Here is a 17964-nt window from a genome sequence, read left to right on the forward strand (position 1 = left end):
TGGGTCACGACGTTGGACAAGTCCGCAGCTGGCTCAGCATGGCTCTGGCTGGCTACGCGCCATCCCCACACCTCGTCGGTCATGCAATGCAATGCCGACTACGAAGCTGCGGGCGTTGATCCGTATATATGCCCGGTACAGCGCTATCGCATAGCCTTCGTCGCCGAAGCTTATTTCACAGGCCATATAAGTAGGTCACCATGTGAGACCGGTATATCAACGCTTTCACGTCTAAGCTTGCCTATCGAGAAGAGATGGCAGCGGCACCACCGGCGTATACCACCGACGCTTCCCTGGCAAACGCATCCAGCGCCTCGGACTCGAGCGACGCGGCAACACGCCCATCGGATGCTCCGCCGAGCTATCACTTCCCAACCGCTTTCACCATCGGTTCGAAGAAACTCGATAACCCTCTCGTGGACGTTCCGGAGCTGAAAGTGCACTTGGATTTGCTTGGCGCCTTCTATGTGCTGAAGAATGCAGTGAGCTCTGGAGTCGACGAGCGTCTGCCTCAGCCTGTCCGCGCCTTGGCCGAACCTGAACAACGATGGGGTTGGTTTGTGTCCCTGGCAGTCGAGAGGTTCCGATATCAAACCATTGCATCATACACCTCTTGCTAAACTGCATATGACCCTGACAGATTCCAGCGCTGGCTATACGACGTGAAGGCAACGCCTCTGGACTCGTGGGTAGAGCAAGAAGTGCCGCCGCTTGACGTCTGGATGGTCTGGCACGCCTACCTCCTAAACCCGGCGTGAGCCCACCAGACCATCCGCAACAGTCTTACAGCCTACTGACAGTGCTCTTCCCGGCAGCTGGTACGCCGAAGATTGCACGAGGCTGCCGATCATGGCCCCGCTCAAGAAGCTTCGTGATCGTTTCCTGCCAGCACTGGTACGTTTATACGTCTACATTATACAAGTTACTTCTGATGGTTCATGCGTACAGGCCAGAATAGGCGATCCGTTCACTTATCGCCCATCGCCTGAGCGGGCGGATTTCTGGCTGAAGCGTACAGGCACCCCCTTCGATCCTCTTGACGCCTGCTCCGCCCTCGTTGACAGGGAGGTCCAGTGTCCCAAGTGTGGCACTGTGGTAGTGATACGTGAGTTTCAGCTTCGGCAGACATTGGTCATGCTGACGAAAGGCTGCGTACCTCAGCCTATATCGATGCGGACGGAACAGGATATGCACAACAGAACTTCAAGGTTGCATGTCGGTCGAAAGACTGCAACTTCGAAATAACGAAGGAAACGTTGGCGGTTCAGAAGTTCATGAACAACCTCGCGATTGACCTACAAGATGCCAAGCAACTAGGTTACGAGATTTACATGGCGTGCGTACATATCCGCGACACGTGTTGCTTGGACATGAGCTCGAGCTAAACGTCGTTCTAGTGGATCGTTGCGCACAAGTACGGAGTCCAAGGATACAGCACGGGCTCACAATGTCAAAATCCGGCTCCTCCTCAATCCCGTGTACAGGCACTTGCAGGACATGGGCAAGAAGACGCCAGAGGAGCGTAAGGCGGCCCTGGACGCGGTTGCGAAATCTCATGACTTCAAGATGATTCGTGTGCGGGCGTTCGCGGGCTCCAAGATGCCTGGCATGATCAAATTGTACTACTCCACTCACAATCAGCCAGTCACAATGAACACTGAACCACGCATTGGACAGGTTGGGCAGGATTGCGTCGGCGTACGTTGACGACCGTCCGTTCTCGGTCGAGCTAGTTGGCGCGGTATGCGTGTCGTCGGCGTCTCATTGGCCCGCGGACTGTTGATTATCATTCGCTCTAGGTTCTGCGGCAAGGATCGTTCGTGGACAAGATGCATGCTCTGGGGTGGACGAATCCGGACTACTTCAGAAGCGCCGATGACGAAGTCGTGCTCAAGCATTGCATAGCGCGGTATCATGCGTAGGTCCACCGATACGTTTGCACGTTCGGATGGAGAGCCCTCATGCATCGATGATAGATTCCTCGATCTGATGGCTCACTCGCCTGCGGGTTTCTTCGTTCCGACGTTGGATATTGACCTGGCCTGGCATACACATCAGCTCAAAGCGGACAAGTACCACGTCAATTGCATGACTTTTGTGGGCCGACATATTGACCAGTGCGTGAAAGTGGCTCCATTCTGATATTCATGCTCACTCTGCCTGTAGCGATGACAAGGTGGAGGAGAACAGGCTCGCAAACTCCTTCGATCTCACTTGTCGGGCCTGGAAGGTTAGCACCACATTCAGACACTGTGTATTGTGCGAGCCTGGCTTCTCAAGCTTTGCCCCCCGCCCCCACCTAGTCGCGTTTCGGTATTCCATATATGCACTGCGGATGTCCTGTCCCCGGTGACACCATAGGCCAGAAGATGTCTCGGTTGACCAAGCACGTCCTCTCGGGTTCGTCGACAGAGGTCCACTCGGACTCGCCTCTCGTCCCTCCGTCGCATCCGGAGGCGCTCGCGAGCACGCACCCGAGCGACCACAACGCGGTATACTCCTTCACACACAGGGTCTCGAGCGAGGCCGCGCGCACGAAGCGCAGACTGAAGCTCGAGAAACGCCAGCAGCGCGAGAAGGGAGCGGCGGACGAGAAAGCTCGCGCGTGGCAGCATGAACCTGCGTTCTTGGTGCCGGTGCCGCTTTGGTACGGCTATGCGCCGTGCGCGGGGTATGCTGGGGTCGTCAATTCGGCTACTTGGGTGCGTAACGCTGTGCCTACGATTAGTCGAACCGATGCTGATGCATAGTAAATTAGGGGGCGGGGGCCTGCGCAGTAGGGGCAGGGGCCTGTGGTGTAGGAGGATGTGCTGGAGGAGGTGGATGCGGAGGAGGAGGTGGATGCGGCGGGGGCGGAGGTTGTGGAGGAGGTGGAGGATGCGGTGGTGGCGGTGAGTGCTTTTTGCGAAGCTTTACACGTTGCTCAATATATAAACGTACTAGGAGGGTGCGGAGGCGGAGGCGGCTCCTGAGGCGCTGTTCATCTCGGTTACCGAATCCCTTTCTAGGTATGCAGGAGCTTCGCAGAGCTTTACTTGATTGTTTGTAACAAGAAGGGTGAAGTGAAGGAGGTGCGGCTACGTTGCCAAATGGAGATCTATTTTACTGCCTGCGGATATATCATAGCCCCTTAACCTTGATGTTTCATCAGGTCAAATGCATCTATATCAACGTTCATTTCTTCTGTATGAGCACTCGTGGACTGTGTATAAACACCATTTATATCAGCCAATTGGTAGAAGTACATGCATGCAGCAAATTCTATGGAGATGGGAACAGCTATGCTGTGGCGGGTATTACGGGAGCACGGGTACATAGCATAATCTACGGGAGAAGGAATGTTGGTGATGATATGACCATGAGACTTCCTCTATGCACTATGTTGGGAATCCCAATATATGGTACAACCGGATCGCCGAGGAGTGATAATGGGGGCAGTGGCGGGGATCGATCATGCGCGAGATAGAGGTAATTGGCTGGAAGCCGACCCAGACGATGACGTGTGCGCATGCGACCAACGCTCTCTTTGAGGCGCGTATGAGCCGCGGGCGTATGTCATCTCCTGTGCGGCGCTGTGTCGCTGGGAGTGCGTGGCGGTAGTGGGAGTGTTCGGCAATGTGTCGAGGTCATCTTCCATCCGCGCATTGCGTAACGAACCCAAGCCATCCTCCAATCCTGCGAGAGATGCCGGGGGCAGCGATCTGTTGCTCTGCTTCTCGAGGATAGATCCCACGGGTGTGGACTGCTCGCTGCTCGCTCGCCGTCTCCGGAACACCACGTCGATCATGTTCCATACGATGTTGAAGAACATGACGACGACCGCCACCGAGAATATGACGGCGATGACGATCCCGATGGCGACACGCGGAATGGCGTCCACGGCGATAGACTCGATGAAGGCGATCATGAGTCCAGCGCACACGAAGCGCACCACGGCGAAGAATGTAGCGAACACGTCGCTCCGCCGCGTCTTCTGTGGTTTGGCTGCGATCGTGCTGACGAGCACCAGCAACTCGATGGCGATCAGGAAGATCAACTGCGTTTGGCCGTGTCCGTGCCCGAAAGCGATGACGGCCGACTTCGCCAGGGCGGCGAATAGCAGAGGGAAGGAGAAGAACCACCGCTCCGCGCGATAGATGGCGTAAAGCGGGCCGTATGAGCGGAGGTGTTCGGTGTGGGAGTGAAGAGCGAGGGGACCCTCAGACCTAGCCAGGCGAAGGGTGGCGAATGCTGCCCAGAAGACACCGGCGAAGACCCATGCGATAAGGAAGACGGAAAGGAGAATGGACAACCATGAGTCACTGAGGGTCCATTGGTAGAAGGCAAAGATGGTGACGGGTAAGAATGATATCAATGCCTGCGAGATGCCGAGTGAGATGTGGTTCCACACACAAATCGCCGTACTCACCACTCGAAGAGACCAGGATTTGATGATGGATGGGTATCTATCCTCAACTTCTGCGGCGGCGTTTGACCCTTGCCTACTTGAGCGAGCGAGTAACCGCAGGATGAGGTATCCAAAGCCAAAGCAAGCCAGCGTGATAACTATGGCGATCAGCGCCGTGATGAAGATGCTATCGAACGCGTTGGCTGTGGCGATACGGCGCGCGTTCACGTAAACTGGAATGCCGGCTTGGAGAACATTGGACGAGCCGGCCGTGACGGTGGCTACGGCTCGCTTGCCAAACTGGCTGATAGTGCCTATGCCGGAGGAAAGAACGAAGTTATCCTGGCCGACGTTGAACGGGCTGAGTTTGCGGTTGACAAACCCAACGGAATCCCCGGTGTCACCGTTCGTTACATGGCCGCCAGTAGCGCTGCGAAGGTTATTGATCGCCTTCTGAATAGAATGCGAGGGATAGAGTCCCATCGCCCACGCGAAATTCGTGGCATACGAACGGTAGACCAGTGGGTAGTTCAAGGAAAGTAGGGCAGTGGCGGCGATGGATTGGAAGAGGAACATAAGTTCCACGAGGCGGAAGGGGAGAAGAGCCTCCGGGAGCAACGATTGGAAGATGGAGGGGATCAGGGCGAGAATAGCGAGGGCGCCCGTAGCCCACTCCACCGCAGTCTGGTGGGTCGACCAGCCATTCGACAATGTCGCTTGCACACAGGCGACGACATCTTGTGTCGTCGTTTCTAAGAGCGTGAGCTGCACGAAGGCTTCGAGGTCGGGAATCTTGTATGCGATCCCGGGCAGGTTCGACGCGACGTCAACCGACGACGGAAGAGGTATAGAGGTGGCTCCAGTGAAGTTGTACGTTGGTAGTGGGCAAAGGAGTCCGTCCAGAATGGAGCACAAATCGATCGTGACATTGACTGGGTGCATCCCATAGACGTTGACGAACAAGTTGGCAGAGACATTGAGGTTTGAAACCTATGTCTTCCGTCAGAGCCGGAGACGGCATCGCATGCAGAGGACGACTGACCACGCTAGCTGCGGAGATGTTGAAACTGATGCTGTTGTTGCTCGCAAAATATGCAACGTCGAATCTTTGAACAAGGAGCGACTCTGGAGGCTCGCAGTATGTTACAGAAGACGTGACTGCGTAAAGTTGGTGAGCGCCTGAGCTTGTGGCCAAAACGGGCGATCACGCACATAAAGATTCTTCGCGTGCGGCGACGGCCGGGGCACTGAGCAGGAGAAACGGGAGAAAACGTCGCAGCCGGGCGACAGAAAACATCTTGGAGGGCGTGAAAGTAAGAAGAGAACGGACGGCAGGGGGATGCTGTTGGGGCCATAAATAATGGAGTGAGCACAGGCGTGCGACAGGCATTGTTCTGTACGAGGCGCGTACCGTCGCTATTGTTCCCGTTTTACGTAACCGCGCCGTCCCGAGGGTTGTTCTCTGTCGTTCCGTTGGTCGTGTGTCCCGCGCGCTGTTCTGCAATGCAGGCAAGGCTATGTAAGACGTCGGTGGAAGGAGAGCGCGTGGTGAAGGGCAGGACCAAGAATTTATGGGGGATAAGTTACGGCCATCGGCTCGGCCTGCGGATAAAGCCACTTCGGCGTTAGTCACGTCAGCCCTCGTCAGCATCCACTGCCCGCCTCAGGCCATCTCCTGCATCATCGCGCACCACCGGTCCACTGCCCGACCCGTGTTCCAACTGTTTCCACCATTCTTAGCTCCAACAGCGCCTCGGTGCAAACATCTGGACCCCCGCCACGAGGCCACCCGCAGGCCTCACCTGAGGATGAGATTGCACGCGCACGCAGATCACACGCGGACTGATAAGCACGCACACGCAGGCACACGCCTGCCTTCAGTGCCCGGGCATACTAAACTGCGGCGGAAGCAACGGCGTTCTCATCTTGATCTTGCCTTGATGCTGGGCGGATGAAATGCACAGCGATGGGTGTTTCCGTTTCGCTGCGTTCCGACGCGCCGCGCGGCATAGACTGTACCTTTAGATAGATTCAAGAACAATGGCACACGGATGAAATGGAAACATGTAAAAAAAGTCGGGTGCATCGTTCCGAAAGGGCTACGGTCGTTCACCGGGCCGCGTAGACGATTGATTGTGGTGCGAAGCGGATGCCAGCGCAGCAGCGGGCGCTTGGTCTGCGAGTAGAGTTCACGGCGCCTTCAAGTGGGCGCCTATTTGCCCACACGTCCGGGTCCTGCCGACGACGCTCTAACGCAACAAATTCCCGTTCACCTGAACCTCCCCAATACCAGCTCGTCACCGACGATGATTCTTTCAGCCGCTCGCTCCGCCGTCGCAGCAGGCCCGGGACGGCGCTTCGCTTCGAGCATCGCGCTCAAATACTCCAACGCCGTGTACTCGGCCGCCCTGGGCAAGTCCCCGCAGACGCTCAACAAGGTCCAGTCCGAGCTCTCCGCCATCTCCAATGCCATCAAGACCACTCCCGAGCTCGAGGTCTTTGTCACCAACCCGACGCTCTCCAGCGTCGACAGGACGAAGGGTCTCCAGGTGCTGTTCGCCAAGGCGGAGGGGTCTGGCGCAAAGAAGGAGCCCGTGAGCGAGTTGACGAAGAACCTCTTTGGCGTGTTGGCGGAGAACGGACGGTTGGGAGAGACGCAGGGCGTGATTGACGGGTTCAATGAGCTCGTGGCGAAGTACAAGGGCGAGCTGACGGTGGTGGTCACCTCTGCGTCGCCGCTGCCCAAGGACGCGCTCACGAAGCTCGAGTCGGCCCTGAAGCAGTCGCAGACGGCTCAGCAGGCGAAGAGCCTCAAAATCGAGAATAAGGTCCGTTACACGATCCTGTAGCAGTTTGTACATTCTCAAACGCCATGCCAGGTTAATCCCTCTGTTCTCGGTGGCATTGTCGTCGACTTTGGCGACAAGACGATTGACCTCAGTGTCTCTTCGCGTGTGACCAAGCTCAACTCGTTGCTGCAGCGTGCGTGTCCGCGCATAAGGCATCGGTATTATCCTCTGACTTCTTTATTATTATAGAGTCGGTCTAGGTTTTCGCTTGCATAGACATCAGAAGCTGCGAGATGGCTCTGTCCGTTCCTCATATGTATACGTCATTCACTGCCATGAGCAACTCTGCTTTCCGGTACGCTTTCGTATGGCGAAGACTCTGGGCTGCTATATCAATTCAGAATGATCGACCGAATGCTGGAGTCAAACGAGGAAGCACTATCTCCCGCAAGACTTGTAACTATCTCATGAAGCCCCCTCTTCTGAGCGCCTCCTTGGCTGTCCCGCTGATGCACTTCCAGCGCGCGGAGCCCAATGGCACTCCACCGTACCATCTCCAGACGACGACAGCGGCATTCCGACAGTTGCTCAACTCCAGCAATCGGGCAAGTCGCTCTCCAGCCCCGCTCTCTCCGCCATCGTTCTGGCCGGCGTCGGTATCCGTCCGCCATGCCCACATGCAATGCGTCGCTTTCTTGAGACGGCGACTGGTGGTGCTGGTGCGCAGGTGATCAACCAGCGCTTGGATATCTGCTGAGGAGTCCACTTGGGCCGCATGCGCGAGGAAAGCTGATTTCCGTTCTGTCACAACATCTGAGGCAAATATGGGTTTGTTCCAAGCTAAGGGAGTGGTTGAATAGGGGAGAAAGTAACCAGCTCTGAATGCATGAGCACACTAACCTGCGCCGGGACCTTCAGCGGCCGAATTAAAGCGGGAAGAGTAGTGTTTCGAAGATGCATTGATCAGCCTGCATGGGCTACGTTTGAGAATAAGATGCATGAGCTTCGCGCTGCCACCGACAACGCGCCGCGGCCGAGACGACGCGGTGGGTTGAAAGCACGTGCCCGGGTTGACGCACCTTCACGAATCTCTTCGGCGCGACGGCGCGCCCCTGTCTGAGCGCTCGATCATCGACTTCTACAGACGACGACAACGACGGCTGATACCCGCCCAACATCGTGGACGATATGTCCAGCAAATCTCTCAAGAAAACGGACAAGAAGGCGAACAAAAGCATCACCGATTTCTTCACAAGGAGCAGCGTCGCGCCGTCTTCATCCCCTGTACGAGGTGACAGTCTCTCTGCGCGGGGCAGTGGCGCGCCTTCGTCTTCGTTTTTGCGATCTTCCGCGTCGAAGGGCAAGGCAAAAGCTGATCCAATTCCGTCAACGCCGACAAAAACGCGAAGACGATCTCCGAGGAAGAAGAACCAGACCAACACCGACGGCCCGAAGCCAGACCAGGAAATTATCTCTGTTTCCTCTGGGACGCGATCCCACATCTCCATCAGCAGTGGAACGCAGTCACACGTCACTATCAGCAGCAGCTCGAGTCACAATCCAACACGACCTGTCGAGGTCAAGGACGAGGACAAGCCGCGCTCAAATATATGGCCATCATCGTCGCTTACCTCCATGAGTTCATCGCCATTCAAATCGCCTGGTACCCCGCGGCGCTTTGCATTCGCAGAGTTCACGCGAACCAGTTCCCCCTCGCCCAGGCGGAGCGAGCGGATCCGCGAACTCTCCCTTACCCCATCTCGGTCCAAACCGGCCACAGCGTCATGCCTGCGCACTCCCTCCACTTCGAATATACTAGCGACGCCCCGTCGTGGCGTACTGAAGCCACTTTCCCCGATCAAGCGCAAGAAGATCTTCGAGAGCGAGAGCGATTCGGAGAGGGAGGACAAGCCAAAGGAGATCGTGCGCATTCGATCGACGGTCTCTCGTGGCTCAATCCCTCGAATCGGAATCAACACGCCCCCGATCGCGTCGACGCCGAAGGAAAACGTGTCGATGAACTCAAGTCGGACGTCCTCCAGCAAAAAGCGTCGCCTCAATCCGCCGCCTGCTCCATCGTCGTGTCATCTGCGCCCTCCGGTCCCGGATCGCGATGAGCTGCGCGTCCCGAGCAGTCAATCTGATGAGCAAGAGCTTGTATTTCCGCGATTCCTACTCAAAGATCCGGAGGAGGTGAAGCAAAGCGTCGAGCAGTGGAGACTGGAGTCCTCTCAGCCGGAACCCTCGGACGTCGTCCTTCCTTGGCCTGAGCCGGCCGTAGATGTGGACGCGGATATGGACACGGCCATGGATCCACCCTTCCTCCCCTTCGACAATTCATCAGTTGGCGCCTCGTCAGCTGAGGTCGGCGCTTATCTGGCCAGGCCTGCGTCACCAGGCGTCTCTTTTGACGCCATAGACGACTTCGCGCGTGCGACAACGCCCGTCTCGGAGTCCTCTGCTCCAATCCCGATGCCTGCAACTCCGGTACAGATGGACGACGTCACGAAAGCGGCGGATATCATCGCGGGGATCAAAGCGAATGCGATCAAGACGTTCGCGCTCAGTGACTCGAGTGGAAGTCCGCTAGCGAGTTCCTTCGCATCACCGGCAGGCAGCGAAGCTTCTGTGGAAGTCGACCTGTTCGCTGAGCTCCGAAATAAACGCATGTGAGCCTCTTCGTCGTCCAATCGAAGATGCGCAAGAAGTGACCTGCGATCTACACAGGTTGCCGCCGAAGGAGGAGGTTACTTCTACTTCCGCCAGCACCGCGCCGCGCTACAATCTCCGTAATCGTTCTGCGAATGGCACTCCTTCCACCGACCCAACCTCTGTCCATTCTTCGCCGGTTCAGGACGAAGTCACGGCGGAAGTTCCTGCGCGTCGCACTCGTGCCTCTATCCGGTTGTCCAGAGACGCACTCCCTCAGCCTCCTGTACCCGCCCGCGATGCGCTCGCTAAGACACGAGCGAAACCGCGTGTTTCCAATCCGCTGGATGCGCTGATCAGGGAGAAGAAGGCCGCCGATTCCAAGGGCAAAGGGCAGGATGCCCGTCTCCGAGCCGCCATCTTTGCGGACGACGGTGAGGGAAGTGAAGGTCAAGAGGGAGAGGGGGGACCGAGCGATCACAACGCAGCACTAGAAGCGGCGAAGAAGTGGTCCACGATGCAGTGGGACGATGATGACGTGTCGCCCCCAGCGAAGACGCGCGGCGCGGAGCGCAATCATGTGCGAGACGAGGACGAGGGCGAAGATGAGCAACATGCGTCGGGGTCACGTAAGGTCGATATCATCCAGAAAATGCTCTCGGAAGATCAGCAAGAGACCTTGCGGCAGCAGCAAGAACCCAACGATTCAGACGACGCATTGACGTCCATTTGGCAAGATGAATTCCTCGTAGACCCTAATTCTACCCAGCACGGACTTCCTCGTCTGTCCGGCTGCGATGATTGCACGTCACCGCTTCTCCGATCGCTTTCGCAGGCTACAGTAGATGGAGGTATGGCATCGGCACAACCGCTGTTTCAGATACTGATTTGAGTTGTATGGTTGATAGAGACAGCGAAGGTAGAAGCTCTCCTCAGATCGGGGCTTGTCGTTTCTGCTGTGGATGGCCCGGGTCCCGCTAGATGCGTCTTCCAATGGCTGCTCAGGCTCGGTAAGCTTCACATACGCTACTACTTGGCTATGTTGGTATCTGTTATTGATTGGTGTCGTACTCTAGCCTTATATTCCCCTCGGCACCCTCTCAGTGATCTCGCTTTCGACAACTTGAAAGCTCTTGCTACTGTTCGGGATCAGCTGTGTTTCAGGTCCCAGGATCTGCTTACATTGGCGGTACATCTGGGCTTGAAAAAATCTGTAATGGAAGAGATGGGTTGGGAGTGTGCTCCGTGTCATGAGATCGGTGCACAAGTGAAAGACGTGACCACCCGGACGGAGGCTTTACGTCGGCTGACGTCCATTGTCTCAATATATGCAAAGTAAGCGATACTGACGGCCAGCTCACGCTTAGACGCTAATATTATGCCGCACACAGAAATGGATGCATCGAAGCAGGGGACGTTCCCAACATGGTATCCATGCTCGCATCAATTGCATTAGATTGCCACTCGACAGCTCACCTTCGCCTTCAACTAACTGACTGTATCGAGCAAGTCTGCGCGTGCTTGCCTTTACAGCCAGAAGCGCGATCACTGCTGGTGAGTGTCCGTGGTGCATCGTCATCGTTGTGGTTTTCAAGCGACGCCCTGTAGATTATCCACGCCGCAAGGATGCTTACGCAGCTCGCCAACAAATTCAAACTGTCTCCTAGGCGCAAAGTCGAATTGCTCTCCGTCTTGCCGATTACGACTGCCGGTGGCGGCAGAATCGCAAGGTGGACGGCGCATGCTTTCCTGCTTGGTTCTCTGCCTGAGGTTAGTTAATGCGGCTCGTTGCAGGCTCAAACAACGCTAATATGGAATTGCAGCCGATGGAGGCTCGTCTGCCAGAACTGATGCCTTTGGTCGAGTTACTCATCCCGTCGTTTGGCACGGACAGTGTTTTCAAGCTGGACCAGCAGACCAATTACGAGACTCTCAACTGCTTCGTCAATATTCTATCTGTTGCTTTGACCGGACTTGAGGAATACATGGATCAAGAAAGGCAGATAATTGCTCATGGGGAGTCTGCGCCTTCTGGCGGCGCCAACAACACATCGATCCCTACTCCTCTACAATCCGTCAGAGACGCGTTGATGAAGGTGCATTCCAAGATAGGTACGTAGTGCGCATTCATCCACAGAACACACTCTAATATGCGGTTCTTCAGCGGATACTAGGGCCGCGCACCTCGATCGATCTCGGGTTAAATCAGCGCTTCAACGGTTGGCAATGCGCGTGTACTTCCAGAGAGATTGGGCGTTGCAGTCCGGTCCTGGCTCGCGCAAAGGGAAGACCTTGAAAGATTTCTTGAGTACAGCCGCCGGGCCTCAAGCCGACACATGAATGATCGCCGTGCTTCTGACGCAGATAACTTATTGAAACGGCATAATAGATGGGAATATCATACTGCTCCGTAATCTCAGTCTCGTCAATTCCTTTGATGGGCCTGCATTGCACATGCATCATGAAAGGCAGATAGGATGTGGTGATGCACTGCGCGGCAGGAATGAGCGTGAGTACGACAAATGCCACATACGAAATCCTCAGGATAAATCCTAACCACGCCTTGTGAGCGGAATGTTTCATTCATTCTGACGCCTTATCCAGTCATGCGAATCCGATTCGCAGTCTACGGATTTGAATAAGACTACAATTTCGCCGTGCACGGCGCCTGCTTAGTTCACCTCACGAATCATTGGTAAGGATGGTATTGGAACCAAACGAGGTCTCTGCATCGGCGTCTGGTCCCTTTGGTCGTTTCTTCGGCGGCGGCCCTTCTTCGTCCGATGGATTCAGATCAAGTTCGAGGTCCCAGATCGGCGAGGGTGATCGTTTTCTCCGAGCTGCAGTGTCACGCACTGAGTCCTCCGGACGCGAAGGACGCGGGCCGGGCTGGTCAGATAGAGCTTCCAGGTCATCTATTGGCAACGAGTCAAACTCCATGTCCCAATCCGGGGAACGTGGGCGTGGTGGGCGAGGTGCCGAGGTGGAGGCTGTCGACGTTGACGGCCTTACATAAGCCTCGTCAATTTGAGTCTGAGCTGCAGCGTCGTCAGCTCGAAATTCAGATTGTGCAACGCTTCGCAAGGTATTCGTGGTGGGCACAGAGTCGGTGACGTGGTGCCGGAACGGTTTCTCGAACGCATCCTTGATCCGCCGAACCTTGACTTGGCCAAACCCAGGAAGTTTCTGCAGCTGATCCGATGACGCACACGCAATTCGGGCAAAGCTCTATAATAGTCATAAAAGAAAGCCAACGTTAGAAGAAGGGGGCGGGGAGCTGATAGTCTGAAGTCCGTGTCGGTAAACGTACGCCGAATGATGTCCTCAGGGTTTCGACGTCGGTCTTGTTGACTTTGCTGATGCTCGTAAGCGAGTTACGAAGGACGGAAAAGTAATCCTTGTCAACGCGTTCTTTGATCATATCGGGAGGACGATGCTCGAACTGCTTGAACGTTGACAGGTACATGCCTGCCTCTTCAGGACTAGAGTTTCCAATCTTGGAGTCAGTGCCTGATGCAAACAGCGAGTGATGGACCAACCTCCATGCAACGATGATTGTGATGTTATTGATCAAACAGACCTTCGTGAGCTCACGGATGGGTTCTTGATGTTCGCTCTTGACTGACACATTCAATGAAGTCCTTAACACTGAACTTGGTCCGAAAGTACGTACAACGTCGCACATCAGAAGTAGTATCCTAAGGCTGTATGAATGACCCAGCCGCTCGATGCGTTGATGGATGTATTCAGGATGCAAACGATGGTATTTCAGACTACGCATCGAAAACCACGTTGACCCCGCCTTCGCCATAATGTCGAGGGAAAGAAGGAAACGCACCTGAGGAACAGGACTCCGGTTGTTCGGCCGACTTGGTAATCTGAGAGTATATCACCGAATTCCTTGCCCACATTGCGAATGTGTTCGAGTACGGGATTCAGGCGCTGCACGGTTTGCAGACAATCAGTTGAAGAGGACCCAGTGAAGAGGAGATAATACGAACTTGTGCGGGGTTCACGATGATGTTCTTGCCAGAACCTGCGCTTGGAATGACAACGGGAGGGTTTGGAGGTTTGGAGGATGTTGATGAAGACATGTGGACGCGAATGGCTGCGCGTTATATCGAGCGCGTGGTAGCATGCAGCAAGGGAATCCATGCCGTCGGCATGATATCTCGTGCCTCCGTCATAAATACCTGAGATCCATACGCTCACAGGGCTTGGTTCGTCAAGCCCGCCCGTCTCAAGGATGGATCTCAAGCTCCCCGTTACGAATGCTGTCGCAGCGGAGCGAGCATACGAGAAGAAGCGTCGGGCGTTGCGTCTTGGCGGCTTGCCTCAACTTGTCTTGACTGTCGTACTTCTTGTCGCCGGTGCCAACATCTTTGGCTCTTCACTCAACTTCGATTCAACTCCTTCCGTACGCGTTCCTGTGCATGCGCAAGAGAACTTGGCCAAATGCAAAGCCCTCGCTGTCAAGCCGGGGCCTCCAGAGGGATTCGAGTACCGCACGGTCTCGGACAGGTTCGTGCCTGGCACAAAGCCGGTGCTCATCAGGAACGCTACGATCTGGACGGGACACAATGGCGGGAATGAGATTGTTCTCGGCGATCTGCTCCTGGAGAATGGCATAATCAAGGGGATTGGCAAGAAGATCGCCTTCGATACACTGAAGAACGTCGACGTGTATGAAGCCAATGGCGCCTGGGTCACTCCGGGGTACGTTGGCTCCTGCGCAATTCCTGATTAGACCAGAGCTCACGCCTTACCAGCATTGTCGATTTGCATTCCCATCTCGGCGTGTACGCATTCCATCTTTGTATATGCCTGACGAGTCTCTCATGAGCGAACATCAGGGGTTCCGCGCCTTCATTGTCGGGAGCGGGTGACACGAACTCGCGCAAAGCTCCCATCTTGCCCTGGTTGCGATCTCTCGATGGTCTAAACACTCATGATGACGCGTACTTACTCTCCTTGTCCGGTGGTGTGACAACTGCGTTAGTCTTGCCTGGATCTGCGAACAGCATTGGTAGGTTTTGCCCAGTTATTGACCGGTGTGGCTTGTTGCTGATATCCTGGATAGGCGGTCAAGCATTCCCCATCAAGTTACGCCCGACTGCTCAGAGGACGCCGACATCTATGCTGCTCGAGCTCCCTCTTGGTCTCACAAACGGCACTGGATGGAGGCAGATGAAGCACGCATGCGGTCCGTTAATACCCGAGAGTCCTCTTGCCTAGGCTGAAAGACGGTTTGATTTGGCAGGCGAGAACATCCGTCGAGTCCACGATCAGACGCGGATGGACAATCTCTGGGGTTTGCGTCAGGCGTGCGTGTTCGACACATCTAAGATCCTAACTACACGCTCGTAACGCACGTCGTATCCCTCGTAACAGTTACAACCATGCTCGTCAGATCAAAGAAAAACAAGACGCGTATTGTGAAAAGGCATTCGCCGGAGAATGGAATGGTTTGGGCGAATTTCCTGAAGATCTGCAGTGGGAAGCCCTGGTGGATGTCCTGAGGAACAAGGTCAAGGTGCAGAACCATTGTTACGGTGAGTATGTCGATTGCAATCATCGCAACAGCGATACTCATGCCGGTTTCAGAGACGGTCGATCTCGACGATATGATCCGTGTACGAGATCTTCATCAAACGCACCGCTGTTCTATACTCACTTCTCTGTAGCTCACGCAAGAGTTCAAATTCTCGATTGCCGGTGGGTTTGCATACTTCGTTTCGGTGACTGGACAACAAAATTGATCCTGCGTGTAGCCTTCCACCATGCTCATGAGACTTACCTTGTACCGGATCGTCTCAAGGAGGCTTACGGTGAGGCCAGTGCTCCTTGTATTTGGTCGACGCTGACAGTCGTTCCTATATGCAGGACACCCTCCCGCCATTGCCATGTTCGCCACGAATGCGCGATACAAAAGGGAGTCATATCGCGGGAGCGAGTTCGCCCCGAAGGTCTTGGCCGAAGCGGGTTTGGACGTCGTGATGAAGGTCGGGGCTCTCATTTCGCAACATTAGTAGTTGCGATAACTGACTTCCGTGCCGCTGCAGTCGGACCATCCGGTATTGAACTCTCGGCATCTACTTTTCGAAGCTCAACAAGGTATATGCTACACTTTGACGACGAGCTTCCAGGAGGTACTCAAACGCTCACTAGCACATTATTATGGCTTACCGGCCAACCTGGCCATCGCGTCTGTAACCGCGACGCCAGCTAGGGTACGTTTGATTCCTGGGCTTTGTTCCCGAAATATCTCACGTGCTACTCAGATAATGGGGTATGATCATCGGGTCGGGTTCCTCAAGGCAGGTCACGATGCAGACGTCGTTGTATGGGACTCGCATCCGTGAGATCTGCGCTCTTAACTCCCTTCGCGACTGACGTGAGCTGAACATATCGTGACAGTCTGGCGCTAGGCGCAACTCCTCGTCAAGTTTGGGTTGATGGAATCCCTCAAATCAAGAATGCTCACGGACACACGAAGCCACCTGCTTTCCAGAATGTTCCCAAGACGCCGAATTTCGACAAGGAAGCCAACCGAACCTTGGAGGTCAGTGGCCAATATCACAACACGAATGCGCTTTGAACATGCCACATATAGTATGACGGTCTCCCTCCTCTGGATGTCAACAATGTTACATCCGGAAGAGTGATTTTCCGTAATGTCAAGACACTCTACGGCCAGGACAATGCCCGTGTCTCTCAGCTCATGAATTCCGCTGACGGTCAGACGGGTGTTGCGGTTTTGGAAGACGGGAAATTAGTTTGCTATAGTTCTGAAAACGATTGCAACCATTTCACGAGCCAGACTGCGACAATTGTAGATCTGGAAGGAGGTTCCCTTGCGCCAGGGCTGATATCTGTGGGTTCCCAATTAGGCCTCGAGGAAATCCGAGGAGAGCCGTCGACTCAGGATGGCAATGTGCGTGGTTCTTTCTGCGCATTGAATGTAAACTAATCAAAGACAATGATCACCCCAATTAAGGTCCATGACCCTTTGAGCGGACCGGTTCCAAAGATCGTCGGCGGAGACTACGCAGTTATCAGAGCTGTGGATGGCCTACAGTTTGCTACCAGAGTACGTTATAGTGCCTACAAGATAGGTAGCGTCATTGAACTGTTCTCAGGATGCCTTGTTGGCTTACCGTTCAGGGGTGACGGCGGCTGTGACGGCCCCTAAGAGCAACGGATTCTTGAGAGGACTGAGTACCGTCCTTTCAACGCGAGCGGCGCATGGGCTGGAGGCAGGAGCGATAATCCAAGAAGAGGCTGCTCTTCATATCGCGATTGGCCACCGCAACTCAGGACCGAGCATCAGTACCCAGATCGCGACGCTTCGAAGGTTGCTGCATGGTGAAGCCGATGCAAGTCTTGCGAAGTTATTCAGCGAGATAGTGCAGGTGAGTACCAAAGACCTGCGTGAGCTGAATCCGCTGAGCATGTTCCAGGGCGATCGCACCCTCGTCATCGACGTTCAAAATGCGGATATCATGACGTCGCTTATTTTACTCAAGCGAGAGGTCGAAGGCAATACAGGAAAGAGGCTAAAATTCACGTTTTCTGGCGCTCTGGAAGTCCACCTTCTGGCCAAAGACATCGGGGAGGCAGACATCGGTGTTTTGTTGAACCCAGTGCGACCGTTCCCTGGTACATGGGAGTCGAGGAGGATGTGAGTTTCGCCATGAGTTTATGCCCATGTACTTGGTGCGATGCTCACACACGATTCGGTACTCAGACTTCCGGGACCACCTTTGACCAAGCACTCGAGCCTGTCCCTGTTGTTGGAGCACAATGTGACCGTTGCCCTCGGTGTCACTGAATCGTGGGAGGCCCGGAACACTCGCCTTAACCTCGCATGGGTAAGCTCATTGCTCTTCACTCATCTATCTTGCTTTACAAATCGCTTTTCAGGCTGCATTAGAATCTACCACCGATTTATCGAGGTCCGAAGCATTGGCATTGGCAACGACCAATATCGAAAAATTGTTGGGTCTGAAGGCGACCTTGGGAGAGTTCGTTATTACTCGAGGTGGTGATCTGCTCGACATGGACAGTCAGGTTGTCGCTGTGGCATCAGCTCAGCAGAATGCGGTATATTTCGTGTGAGGTATATAGTGGTCGTCGTAG

The 17964-nt window shown here is 54.9% G+C and overlaps 7 protein-coding genes across 7 annotated transcripts; 4 read left to right on the top strand and 3 right to left on the bottom strand.

Annotated features, from left to right (window-relative positions):
* The first annotated feature begins 190 nt into the window (after window positions 1-190).
* Window positions 191-3195, top strand: PUNSTDRAFT_50377 (uncharacterized protein). The gene is made up of 13 exons (XM_007380787.1): window positions 191-580; window positions 641-754; window positions 816-894; window positions 949-1105; window positions 1162-1336; window positions 1398-1619; window positions 1678-1741; window positions 1800-1918; window positions 1977-2117; window positions 2167-2230; window positions 2304-2702; window positions 2757-2891; window positions 2944-3195. Exons 1-12 carry the CDS (start codon window positions 255-257, stop codon window positions 2778-2780), a joined length of 1884 nt encoding a protein of 627 aa, XP_007380849.1. The 5' UTR covers window positions 191-254; the 3' UTR covers window positions 2781-2891; window positions 2944-3195.
* Window positions 3196-3270: 75 nt separating this feature from the next.
* On the bottom strand, window positions 3271-5941 carry PUNSTDRAFT_50378 (TRP-domain-containing protein). The gene is made up of 5 exons (XM_007380788.1): window positions 5799-5941; window positions 5600-5729; window positions 5430-5545; window positions 4409-5377; window positions 3271-4357 (listed from the first exon to the last, which is right to left on the bottom strand). Exons 2-5 carry the CDS (start codon window positions 5682-5684, stop codon window positions 3452-3454), a joined length of 2076 nt encoding a protein of 691 aa, XP_007380850.1. The 5' UTR covers window positions 5685-5729; window positions 5799-5941; the 3' UTR covers window positions 3271-3451.
* Window positions 5942-6669: 728 nt separating this feature from the next.
* PUNSTDRAFT_98425 (ATP synthase subunit 5) lies at window positions 6670-7620 on the top strand. The gene is made up of 3 exons (XM_007380789.1): window positions 6670-7215; window positions 7267-7369; window positions 7426-7620. Exons 1-3 carry the CDS (start codon window positions 6694-6696, stop codon window positions 7434-7436), a joined length of 636 nt encoding a protein of 211 aa, XP_007380851.1. The 5' UTR covers window positions 6670-6693; the 3' UTR covers window positions 7437-7620.
* Window positions 7621-7636: 16 nt separating this feature from the next.
* Window positions 7637-8014, bottom strand: PUNSTDRAFT_62836 (ribosomal protein S5 domain 2-like protein; the record flags this gene model as incomplete). Its single annotated transcript, XM_007380790.1, has 1 exon — window positions 7637-8014. A coding segment is annotated over one exon (378 nt), but the record flags the coding sequence as incomplete, so codon positions are not given.
* Window positions 8015-8294: 280 nt separating this feature from the next.
* PUNSTDRAFT_50380 (uncharacterized protein) lies at window positions 8295-12227 on the top strand. Its single transcript, XM_007380791.1, has 8 exons — window positions 8295-9845; window positions 9904-10676; window positions 10734-10835; window positions 10902-11160; window positions 11217-11379; window positions 11434-11595; window positions 11649-11937; window positions 11990-12227. Exons 1-8 carry the CDS (start codon window positions 8365-8367, stop codon window positions 12163-12165), a joined length of 3405 nt encoding a protein of 1134 aa, XP_007380853.1. The 5' UTR covers window positions 8295-8364; the 3' UTR covers window positions 12166-12227.
* A 198-nt stretch (window positions 12228-12425) lies between these two features.
* Window positions 12426-13927, bottom strand: PUNSTDRAFT_98429 (DNA repair protein rad10). The gene is made up of 6 exons (XM_007380792.1): window positions 13827-13927; window positions 13664-13767; window positions 13499-13598; window positions 13365-13441; window positions 13136-13307; window positions 12426-13053 (listed from the first exon to the last, which is right to left on the bottom strand). The coding sequence occupies exons 1-6, from the start codon at window positions 13917-13919 to the stop codon at window positions 12508-12510; spliced, it is 1092 nt and encodes a 363-aa protein (XP_007380854.1). The 5' UTR covers window positions 13920-13927; the 3' UTR covers window positions 12426-12507.
* A 144-nt stretch (window positions 13928-14071) lies between these two features.
* On the top strand, window positions 14072-17943 carry PUNSTDRAFT_61920 (composite domain of metallo-dependent hydrolase; the record flags this gene model as incomplete). Its single annotated transcript, XM_007380793.1, has 20 exons — window positions 14072-14541; window positions 14595-14624; window positions 14679-14851; window positions 14906-15028; window positions 15086-15149; window positions 15217-15377; window positions 15430-15458; window positions 15510-15540; window positions 15597-15653; window positions 15709-15827; window positions 15888-15939; window positions 15994-16055; window positions 16107-16183; window positions 16243-16387; window positions 16439-16759; window positions 16823-16915; window positions 16965-17237; window positions 17286-17506; window positions 17573-17696; window positions 17749-17943. The coding sequence occupies 20 exons, from the start codon at window positions 14072-14074 to the stop codon at window positions 17941-17943; spliced, it is 2820 nt and encodes a 939-aa protein (XP_007380855.1).
* Window positions 17944-17964: the final 21 nt, after the last annotated feature.

This window comes from Punctularia strigosozonata (assembly GCF_000264995.1).
Source record: "Punctularia strigosozonata HHB-11173 SS5 unplaced genomic scaffold PUNSTscaffold_3, whole genome shotgun sequence".
NCBI classification, from domain to species: domain Eukaryota; kingdom Fungi; phylum Basidiomycota; class Agaricomycetes; order Corticiales; family Punctulariaceae; genus Punctularia; species Punctularia strigosozonata.

What these genes read in the sequence shown, in the direction of transcription:
- PUNSTDRAFT_50377 (XM_007380787.1), top strand. Translation starts at nt 255, where the DNA reads ATGGCAGCGGCACCACCGGCGTATACCACCGACGCTTCCCTGGCAAAC. An exon ending in GGTTACGAGATTTACATGGC is followed by an intron (nt 1,337 to 1,397) that starts GTGCGTACATAT and finishes ACGTCGTTCTAG; the next exon opens with TGGATCGTTGCGCACAAGTA. An exon ending in TGCATAGCGCGGTATCATGC is followed by an intron (nt 1,919 to 1,976) that starts GTAGGTCCACCG and finishes CATCGATGATAG; the next exon opens with ATTCCTCGATCTGATGGCTC.
- PUNSTDRAFT_50378 (XM_007380788.1), bottom strand. Translation starts at nt 5,684, where the DNA reads ATGTTTTCTGTCGCCCGGCTGCGACGTTTTCTCCCGTTTCTCCTGCTC. An exon ending in CGCACGCGAAGAATCTTTAT is followed by an intron (nt 5,546 to 5,599) that starts GTGCGTGATCGC and finishes AACTTTACGCAG; the next exon opens with TCACGTCTTCTGTAACATAC. An exon ending in AATCCTGGTCTCTTCGAGTG is followed by an intron (nt 4,358 to 4,408) that starts GTGAGTACGGCG and finishes GGCATCTCGCAG; the next exon opens with GCATTGATATCATTCTTACC.
- PUNSTDRAFT_98425 (XM_007380789.1), top strand. Translation starts at nt 6,694, where the DNA reads ATGATTCTTTCAGCCGCTCGCTCCGCCGTCGCAGCAGGCCCGGGACGG. An exon ending in GCCTCAAAATCGAGAATAAG is followed by an intron (nt 7,216 to 7,266) that starts GTCCGTTACACG and finishes ACGCCATGCCAG; the next exon opens with GTTAATCCCTCTGTTCTCGG.
- PUNSTDRAFT_50380 (XM_007380791.1), top strand. Translation starts at nt 8,365, where the DNA reads ATGTCCAGCAAATCTCTCAAGAAAACGGACAAGAAGGCGAACAAAAGC. An exon ending in GCAGGCTACAGTAGATGGAG is followed by an intron (nt 10,677 to 10,733) that starts GTATGGCATCGG and finishes TATGGTTGATAG; the next exon opens with AGACAGCGAAGGTAGAAGCT. An exon ending in GAAGGTGCATTCCAAGATAG is followed by an intron (nt 11,938 to 11,989) that starts GTACGTAGTGCG and finishes GCGGTTCTTCAG; the next exon opens with CGGATACTAGGGCCGCGCAC.
- PUNSTDRAFT_98429 (XM_007380792.1), bottom strand. Translation starts at nt 13,919, where the DNA reads ATGTCTTCATCAACATCCTCCAAACCTCCAAACCCTCCCGTTGTCATT. An exon ending in ACCGGAGTCCTGTTCCTCAG is followed by an intron (nt 13,599 to 13,663) that starts GTGCGTTTCCTT and finishes TTCGATGCGTAG; the next exon opens with TCTGAAATACCATCGTTTGC. An exon ending in CCCTGAGGACATCATTCGGC is followed by an intron (nt 13,054 to 13,135) that starts GTACGTTTACCG and finishes TGACTATTATAG; the next exon opens with AGCTTTGCCCGAATTGCGTG.